Source organism: Myxocyprinus asiaticus, chromosome 25 (assembly GCF_019703515.2).
Source record: "Myxocyprinus asiaticus isolate MX2 ecotype Aquarium Trade chromosome 25, UBuf_Myxa_2, whole genome shotgun sequence".
Classification (NCBI taxonomy): Eukaryota; Metazoa; Chordata; class Actinopteri; order Cypriniformes; family Catostomidae; genus Myxocyprinus; species Myxocyprinus asiaticus.
Genome location: NC_059368.1, coordinates 1754153 through 1764916, shown reverse-complemented (window position 1 = coordinate 1764916; position 10764 = coordinate 1754153). Strand labels below are relative to the sequence as shown.

The following is a 10764-nucleotide window of genomic DNA, read 5'->3' as shown; positions in this document are numbered from 1 at the left end:
AAATATAACACATAAATAATACAACCCCAATTACGAAAAAGTTGGGACAGTATGATAAATGCTAATAAAAACAAAAAGAAGTGATTTGTAAATTATATTCACGCTTTGCTATATTGAAAGCACTACTGCTACACATTATATGATGTTTCACCTTGTGAATGTCATTGTTTTTTTTTAAATGTACAGTAATTTCAAATCAGATGATTGCAACACGCTCCAATAAAGTTGAGACAGTCGAGTGTTTACCACTGAAACATCACCATTTCTTCTAATAACACTTATTAAGCATTTAGGCACTGAAGACACACGTTTAAGTTTTAAAAGTGGAATTTTCCCCCATTCATCTAGTATGCAGGTCCTCAGCTGCTCAATTGTACGGGGTCTTCGTTGCTGTATGGTGTGATTCATAATGCGCCACACATTTTCAACTGGAGATGTTCAGGACTGCAGGCATGCCAATCTAGCACCCGCACTCTCTGCTTACACAGCCATGCACTAGAAATCCAGGCCGTATGTGGTTTGAAGTTGTCCTGCTGAAAATGCAGGGACGTCCCTGGAAAAGGCACTGCTGGATGGCAGTATATGTTGCTCCAAAATTTGTACATATCTGTCTGCACTAATGGTGCCCTCACAGATGTGCGAGTTGCCCATGCCATGGGCACTGACACACCCCTGGCCCATACAGACACTGGCTTTTGGACCTGATGCTGATAACAGCTTGGATGGTCCTTTCCCTCTTTGGCCTGTAGAACACAATGACTGTGTTTTCCAAAAACTATTTGAAATGTGGACTCATCGGACCAAAACACACAGTTCCACTGTTCTACTTTCCATCTCAGATGAGACCGAGCCCAGAGAAGTCAACAGCGCTTCTGGACAGTGTTGATGTATGGCTTCTCCTTTACATAGTAAAGTCTTAATTTGCATATGTGGATGCAGCGGCGAGTGGTGTTGACTAACAAAGGTTTACTAAAGTAACCCCAAGCCCATGTTCATGATATCCATTACAGATGAATGATGTTAAGACAGTGACATCTGAGGGATCAGAGATCACACGCATTCAGAAGCGGTTTTCGTCTTACCCTTTACGCACCGAGATTTGACCAGATTCCTTGAATCTTTTAACTATATTGTGCACTGTAGAGGGTGAAATGCCCCAAATCCTTCCAGTTTGTCTTTGGGGAACATTGTTCTCATAGTGCTGGATTATTTGCTGAAGCATTTGTTGGTAAATTGACAAGTCTCGAATGATCCTGGCTCTTGAAGGAATAGGCTGTTTTTGGAGGCTCCTTATATACTATGACACGATTGCCTCACCTGTTTAGCATCGCCTTATTATTTTAACTCATAAAATTGTTATTAGTCTTAAATTGCCCGTCTCAACATTACTGGAGCGTATTGCAATCATCTGATTTGAAATTACTGTATATTTTCAAAAAACAATGAAATTCACAAGAAAAAACATCATATAATGCGTCATCATATAATTATATCCCATATAATTTACAAATCACTCCTTTTTTGGTTTTATTAGTATTTTTCATACTGTCCCAACTTTTTCGGAATTGGAGTTGTATTTGCTAGTTATGTTTGAATTAAAAACACATGTAGAATTTACTTAATATTTTCAAGTTTGCACTTAAACTAACTTATTCAGTGTACAAACTACTTATCATTTCTGCTATATTTCCTGCACCACACAATCAGTTTTTTTCAGCATGTACATGTACAGAGGTCTTCAGTGCTATTTTCACATTGTTAGTTGTGGTGTATTGAGCCATTTATTCAAAGTGATCAGCTCAATGGCATTGGCTTTGACTCTTGTGCCTTTAATCTTATTTGTTTTCCCTTGTCCCAAGAGACGGTCGTGCACCCTCAAATCTCTATGATATTCTGCTCTCTCTATATGGCTCGAGTCCCTCCTTCAGTGTAATTCTATGAGATTTTTTTAGCCTGTTTTATCGTCCACAATGTAAAAATCTCAAGTCTAAGTGATTTATACTTAATTGGGGTTAGGGGATTGGTCAAATCTCTCATCCAACTATGAGCAATAGTAATAGGGATGATATTTGTAGCAAAAAAACACTTCTTGAAACGCCTCATTAATCATTAAATGCTTGTGTTAGCAATGTGAATACTGTAAACACAATGCAGATCAATACAGCTGCACAGAAAATCATTACAATAAGGATCATGCTTTGCATGATTTTCGCCATGCATACAGCAATGAGATTAAACTGAGACTTTGGATGAAATCTGCAATTTTTCTCGTGAGGAAATCTCTCGTGTCTCCTCTAGTTTCAGAAATGATCTCAACAATGTCTCAGATGGTGCTCATATTTGCTCAAGTTATCAAAGTCTGCAGTCGATGGTCAGATATCTCAAATTCACATCAAATTCTCCCAAGACCACATGATCTGAGCTATGCCATACACTTCATTTTATAGCTTACTGGATGACAACAATTGACTTGTTTCATTAAGTCTCTTGAGATAAAAGAGCTCTGAGCAATAACATGTTCATTTGGGTCATTGAGTGGTATCAGCTAAATGTGGCATTTAATACATTAAATATACACGGCACTGCAATTTTTCCAATTACAAATGTTTATTTGACATTATTTGCTTGAGCGTGGTGACCTTTAAGATTTATAACAAGACTAATAACTCTTGTGCCACCATGCATTTGTTACGCTGAGATGCTGACATGCACATTTACTGTTGGAATATACTATTTGATATAATAACTAAAGGCCAAAGGCCATATATTAAGTAATAAATTAAAATGCAAGTGACAGGCGGACGAGATCTAATTATGCAAACTTGTTCATACTTGGGTTTAGAGATTTGAGCAATACTTTGTGCTTCAGACGTGAACGATACGTTAAACCATGTTGCTTGTTGAGGAGAGGTGTGCTGTTACTTTTATAAGTGATCAAGACTTGAAATTTTCACATGGCAGATTTTAAAATAAAAGAAAAAAATCCCACAGAATTACATTTGACTTTTAAATCAGAATTACAGAATATCTTAAATGCAACATGATATAAAACACTATGACATTATGAACTAACAATGAGCGATATTTATAACCAATGAATGCTGTAAAATTGTTGTTCATTGTTAGTTTGTGACACCTAATGCATTAAAGGAATATTCTGGGTTCAATGCAAGTTAAGCTCATTTGACAGCATTTGTGGCATAATGCTGATTAACACAAAAATTTATTTCGACTTGTCCCTCCTTTATTTAAAAATAATCAAAAATCAGGGCCTGGGTAGCTCAGTAAAGACGCTGACTACCACCCCTGGAGTCTCGAGTTCGAATCCAGGGCGTGCTGAGTGACTCCAGCCAGGTCTCCTAAGCAACCAAATTGGCCCGGTTGCTAGGGAGGGTAGAGTCACATGGGGTAACCTCCTCGTGGTCGCTATAATGTGGTTCTCGCTCTCGGTGGGGCGTGTGGTGAGTTGTGCGTGGATGCCGTGGAGAATAGCGTGAAGCCTCCACACGCGCTACGTCTCCGCGGTAACTTGCTCAACAAGCCACGTGATAAGATGTGCGGATTGACCGTCTCGGACGTGGCAGCAACGAGATTCGTCCTCCGCCACCCGGATTGAGGCAATTCACTACGCCACCACGAGGACTTAGAGCGCATTGGGAATTGGACATGCCAAAAAAATAAAATAAATAAATAATCAAAAATCTGTGTTCCAGTGGGACACTTACAATGGAAGTCAATGGGGTCAATAATCTGTAAACATTAAAATACTCACTGTTTCAAAAGTATAGACACAAGACATAAACAACGTGTGTTAACATGATTTTACTGTCATACACTTACTAACTACGTCTGTGGAAAGATATAGATAATTTCACAACTTTGTTGCCATGACGATGTAACACCGTAAACCCTATAACAACTGTATGATTTAAACGACTTTACAGCTCAAATAATACACACATTTTAACAGAAGAATTAATGTAATTTTTTTTTTAATAAAATTATAAGCGTCACATTTCTGCCTTTTAATCCTCCAAAAAATTGACCCCATTGACTTCCATTGTAAGTGTCTCACTGGAACACAGATTTAAAGAAAAGGAGGGACGAGTCGAAATTAATTTGTGGCAATCAACATTATGACACAAATGCTGTCGATTGAGCTGAACTTGTACTGAACCCGGAATATTCCTTTAACTCATGTTAATGCCTAAAATATCGCGGGCCAAATTACAAAAAATGTAATCATTAAATGAATATTTAAATAAATCATTAAATACGTAATTAATTAAATGTACCATTAAATAGGTACATAAAATCTCCCCTATTATAAAAGAGTATTGTAAAGTTACCATACAATATAATAGTAAAAAAAAAAGTTCATGACCAAACAAAATATACAGAACATATTGCATGTAAATATCCATCTGATAAATAAACAGAAAAGTGAAATGAGACAAAAAAATATATATATATAAATTCCTCTGTATTAGAAATACAACTGTTTACTATTTTGTGTTATCATTTCAATCCATTATAAATCTTTAATTTACAATATTGACACATTGTACAATAACCCGTTTCATCTGAAACAATATTAAAATAAATGTTCAAAAGATTTTTGGTTCTCCTTTACAGCATTTCCTGGGAGTCCTTGTTTAACTCAAAATTGTAAAGCCATTTTTTGTAATAATTATTTAATGCAATCGATTTTCTTCCTTTCACTCTAAAAGTACGATTGCAACATCCAGCACTGACGAGGGAAGCGACACGCCATCACTGAGACACATCAATGGCTTTGAACGTGTTTTTGTTCCAATGCATTTATGAAGGAAAGACACAAGACAATCAGTGCAAAATACATCTGACTCTGTTTGTTCTGAGCTCAGAATTCAAGCGAGGAAATCTGGACGTCGTGACAAACTAGAATTATAAGTGGAAGGATTGGACTGTGAACTATGGTAGTTTTAAAAGAACAAAGAGGAACTGATGCTAATTAGAGGAACTATTATTGAAAATCCTGAACACAACACAGAACATCAGCTCAACTCCACATTCTTTATGGGTGAATCTCGCAAAAACTCTCAAGAACATGTCTGGATCATATTTCACTGCAAAATCAAACTTATATTTAGGACTATTAAGATTTTTTCATTTTAACTTGATTTCCAATAAATTAATATTACAGCACATTAAATCTTAACTGTCCTAACACAGGCTTAATTTTCTTTATGCAAAATATAACTTATTTATTTTTGATTTGGGGGTGAAATACGACCTGGGCATGTTCCTGACAGGTTTTCATGAGATTCACCCTTTTTCCCCTGTGCACAGTAAATACATCCCTCAAAGCAAACATGACAACACACACGTGACAGTGTTGATTTAATGTGTCTGTAGATCTGTGTCAGTTCTTCTCAGCTCAGGCCCGGTTCTGTGTGCACAGCACAAATCACAGCAGCTATACAACCGTCCCGCTCTGAGAGTTAGCCGGAGAGTTAGCTGAGTTTTGGGACGGCAACAGACCCTAAAAAAAGATTAAAACGACAGATTAGTGATGCATTTAGACACATGAGTATTTCTAATTGTATTTATACAGGATTGCAAGAATTAACACACATTCAGCCAGTTCCTGAATAGATTGCGATAGCTTGCAATTTCCACTCCCCACAATATTTATCAATATTTCTGTCTTCCCTATGCTGTTCTTTAAATTTTGAGAGTACGTACAAACAGGCTGATGCATACTAATAATACAGCGTAACTACACTTAACCTAGCAGTCGCTGGATGCTCACCACTTTTCCAGGTCTTGTCCATGTGCAAATGAAGCCCTCCTGACAGGCTGTAACCAGACAGTCCTCCAGGAAGATCAAAACAGTCAGTCGCTCGTGGGCGATTTTCTTACACACTAGTGGCTCTAGTAACGGCACTTCCTCCATGCACGGACACTGGGCAGTCCCTAGTGTCTTAGCAACGTCTGTTTTGGTCACGCGCGTCCCAGTCAACTGGTTAAGCTTGTCACTGCTCTTGTTACTGATGTAGCTCATGCTGTGATTGCGTTTGTGGTCCTTTTCAGCATGCCGTTCCTTGCACGCTTCGTGAACAGCCAGCGTTGCGAATTTGCTAACACCTGTGGCTATCAAAGCGCCGTCCATGATGCTGGTGGGCTTGTTGGGGCTACTGCCCCCTGCTGGTGAACAGTGTGGCAAACTGTTTGAACGGGGTAAAGGGGGTGATAATGAGTTCGAGGGGGCGCAACTGCCACTACTGCTTACGCTATTGTTACCGTTAGTACCGAGAGTCACGGTATCTCCACTTGGGGTGGAAGAAGTAGTTGCGTTCATGACATTTGTGTGAGTTCTAGTCCTAGACAACGGAAGATGAGGAAACAGAACGTCTTCGGTGAGGTCCCACAAGCATAACTGGGTGTCTTGACCGACAGATCCAAACCGATATGTCACACTGACACCTCGCCCGTCCGTAGAGTTCCGCTTGGACAGTCTAGACTGGGCGCTATTCGCCCGCTCCCGACTTCCGTTGAATTGAACTAGTTCCTGGAATTCTTCGTCACTTCCGCTGAACTCCGTTGGCACTTCGCAGTCCTGTACGCTAGTAATGCAGTGATCAAACGCCACGACGCTTACCCAAGACCTGTGCCCGTGTCCACGCGCAATAACCCTACAGTCCGAAAAGGACCACACCGTCACCAGGTCGTCTTCCCCGCCGGTTACAACATAACGGCCGTCGGGGCTCCAGCACAAGCATAGAAGTCCGCCGAAGTAGCTCTTCATGGTGCCGTGGAGTTCTGCGGAATCAAAACAAAACACTCGGAGGAATCCGTCCTGACCGGCACAAGCCAGAAACTTGCCATCAGGGGAGAAGGCGAACTCGTTGACCATGCCCTCACCAACCGTCCAGCGGAGAAGAGGATTGCGAACTGTTTTGCTCTTGCTGGTATGCACAGCATAGTTTTCGCCTTGCTTTAGGAGCTGGTAATGAGGTGCAGTGGTTCCACAGGCGTGGTCGACGTTGTACAGGTACATGCTACCACTACCGTGAGCCACCAAAAACAGATTCTCTGAGCCGGGGACCCACTTTAAACATGTCACCGGGGTTTTGTCGATGAGTCTCTGTTAGAGCCCGAAAAAACAAGAAGAGACAGAAATAATGCTAACAAAAGAGTTACAAAATAGTAATGGGTGAATTTCATGAAAACATGCCCAGGTCATATTTTGGCCCAAAATCAAAATAATTTTTTATTTTTTTTTAATTACATGACATGCTGGTAAATTAACAGAATTAATCACAATTATTTACATAAATATTTGCAAAAAAGCAATTATATTTCAATAATTATAAATATAATGTATATATAAATATAATTCAAATAATTAAAGTGCAGCCTTTAATGTCCAGCCTTTGTTTGAATGCAAGAACAGGTTTTCATTTTGTGCTGTCACTGGTGTCAAGCAAGCATGAGTGTGGTTTGTTGTCTATACAGTTGGAGTTTCACTTACTGCCCCCTGCTGAAAACAGGTGGTGCTTCAAAACTGAATTCCTTATATAATGTAATAAGAACATTGCTTATTACAGTCCGGGGTCATGATTAAATGTGTTCATTTTTTTACACATTATATTTCCATATAATTAATTGCATATAATTAACATGTTTAATTAACAGCACTAAAAATATATATTTTTTTTATTTAAAGGAAATGAAGATTTTTGCATTGTGGCTATTATTTTCATGACAATTTAGCACATTTTCACTCCCCATATTCTCATGACTGTAATGCATACTGTAATATTTTTTATTTAAATCAGCTCACATTGAAGAGGGTACAAAAAACCTTACAATTAAAAAAAAATATATATATATATATATATTTTTTTTTTTTTTTTTAAAGTAATGATAAGTTAGAAAAAAAAATGTAATCGTCTTTAAAAAACTTTTTTTACTTTACTTTTTTAAATGCTTTCTTTTGATTTCGGTACGAAATATGACATGAAATATTACATTTTTGACAGGTTTTGTAGGATTCACCCTTCAAGAGTGTAAAATTTATCAACCATCATAATCTGTTTACCCTTAAATCACATAATTAAAATGTTTTCAGGTATGTATTTCTCAGTTGCTAGTCCAGGTGGTCACTGAACGTTAAATCTGTGTTGTGCAAACTTCCTTGATCTTTCATGCAAATGGAAAAAAAGAAAATACAAGAACTCACGTCTTCATTAAAGAGTTTGCTCGTTTCCTTTTTAATGGGGTCAATGAGTTGCACCTGCCCTGCAGAAAAGCCCACCAACAGCGAGACACTCTCTGCAGTGGCTGTGAGGGGGTTCGAGTCATGACAGGTGGGCAGTGTGCCCTTATAAATCCTCTTGTCTATGGGTTTACTCAAATCAGCAGCCTGAGCAAATAAAAACAAGCAGCAATTAAACGACACCATATATTTACATGATCCTTAAAATTAACACATAAGAGAGTAATTGAAAAAAATAAAAATAAAACAATTTTATATATATATATATATATATATATATATATGAAGGTAAAATAGTGCCTAAAAGATTTGCATGTCTACAGAAAGATTAGTAAAAGACTAAATCAATTTGCAAGCATAAAAATAAACTGCATGCGCACAGAACGTTTTGTAAGAAAAAAAGATTAGCAGTACTTTAATGCTTTGCATAAGTGTAACTCGTGAATCTGTAACTTCGTATTAATATAAAGTAAATTTGATCTGTGTGTGACTTCCATTTTTTCGCACTTATAGTTTTGGCACTGTTTTTACACCTTAACTTGGTCAAAAATATTGCAAACCTGCCATCAGTGATATGCAAGCAAAGAAAGGGTTTCATGAACAGCAAAACGGATTGACCGCATAGAATCAGTCTGTATGTATAAAATAAACTATTGCAAAAGTGTAAATGACTGGTGTTTGTGGTGAAAATATTTTCCAGAGATAATCCGATATACACTGTTCTGCCTTCCCTTTTGTTTTGCAAGCGCAAGGGGGAAGGCGGGTCTACCTGCTTCTAACAACCAATCAAATGAGGTTTCCTTTGAGCAGTTTCCTCTGACCTGATTGGTAACTTACTCTGCGCATGCAAATCTTCCTATAACGCTTGTAACTTTATTTATGCTTTTACAAATTTTACTCTACACATGCAAATCTTTTAGGCACTATTTTACCTTCATATAATAACCTTAATAACAAGAAAACATTGTTTTCACCGTAAAATAAATATCTATATTACATTATAAGGGATGGGCATTGTTTAGCAATTTTTCAGTCGAGTACTCTAACCAACACAAAACGATTAATCGATTAATCATAAATTAAAATGTAAGTTAGAAATTAGGTATAATGCCTACCTGAAAATTATATTTTGTTTTATTCACAAATGAATATTCAATAAACTCTGCGTTTCTTTTGGAAGAAATGAAATGAACAATATGCATTAATTCAGTTCTCATTACATTTTATAATTGCATAATGTTTTAATAATGCATTAACATTTCTCAGTGCATTAATGAGTCAGTTGGATCTGTGAGACTTGTCGAAAGATTCAGAGGGAAAGCACAGTATAATTCGGCATTGCCTACGGCAGGCAAATGCACAAAGGAAAATCAATTTGCGATATTCGAGTAGTATTTTTAATAGTCGATTAGTTGGTGCTGAATGAGTACTCGATTAGTCGATTACTTTTGCACATTCTTAATATATATTTATAGGCTATTTTAGGTGTTGTAAATGGTCACAATTTTTTAATTTTTTAGCAGTTCACTTAAATAGTCACGTGGTGTGACAAACAAACATTTTTTTATTATTATTATTTATTTATTAATTTATTAATTTTATCCCCTTTTCTCCCAATTTGGAATGCCCAATTCCCACTACTTAGTAGGTCCTCGTGGTGGCGCGGTTACTCACCTCAATCCGGGTGGCGGAGGACAAGTCTCAGTTGCCTCCGCTTCTGAGAGCGTCAATCCGCGCATCTTATCACGTGACTCGTTGTGCATGACACCATGGAGACTCACAGCATGTGGAGGCTCATGCTACTCTCCACGATCCACGCACAATTTACCACACGCCCCATTGAGAGTGAGAACCACTAATCACGACCACGAGGAGGTTACCCCATGTGACTCTACCCTCCCTAGCAACCAGGCCAATTTGGTTGCTTAGGAGACCTGGCTGGAGTCACTCAGCACGCCCTGGATTCGAACTCGTGACTCCAGGGGTGATAGTCAGTGTCAATACTCGCTGAGATACCCAGACCCTGAAAAACAAATTTTAAATATTTGTAGCTCATATGTAAACACTAATGTAAACTGTTTAGCATGATACATAGCATGTAATTCAGTGCAGTAGAATTCCACTCATTGCTTTCCGACATCTAAATTATCTTTGCACTAACTTTCAGCTTTGCCTTTACAATTAAAATTCAGATAATGTACAGTTCATATACATATTCACAAACATGAGCCAGTATTAAATTCTGCCCTAAATTACTTCTAGTCAAAGCATAACCTGGATATCACAGTCTGGACATTATTAAATATACTTTATAACCCTAGTTCTGCCTAAAAGCACTGAATACACACTAATAGAATATTTGGAACATGCAAATTGTGTTATACAAAATATATAAAAAACCTAACCCTTAACAGTCTTTGCATAATAATGCAACAGGTTACCCACCCCAAACAACACCCAAATACCTACAGCTACCCAATTCAGTGATGCGTTAACTTAGA

The 10764-nt window shown here is 37.7% G+C and overlaps 1 protein-coding gene across 6 annotated transcripts in view; it reads right to left on the bottom strand.

The window, feature by feature from the left end:
* LOC127416310 (WD repeat-containing protein 20-like) overlaps window positions 1-10764 on the bottom strand; it is a 143030-nt gene that overhangs the window by 130982 nt on the left and 1284 nt on the right. For 3 of the 6 annotated variants that reach the window (XM_051655595.1, XM_051655594.1, XM_051655591.1), the window contains exon 2: window positions 10198-10286. In XM_051655595.1, the coding sequence (XP_051511555.1) occupies window positions 10212-10286 (75 nt within the window). In that variant the 3' untranslated portion in view covers window positions 10198-10211. Of the gene's footprint in view, window positions 1-4502; window positions 5525-5794; window positions 7130-8227; window positions 8411-9378; window positions 10113-10197; window positions 10287-10764 lie in introns of those variants that run through there. The other 3 variants (XM_051655590.1, XM_051655589.1, XM_051655593.1) reach the window with 3 other exon arrangements.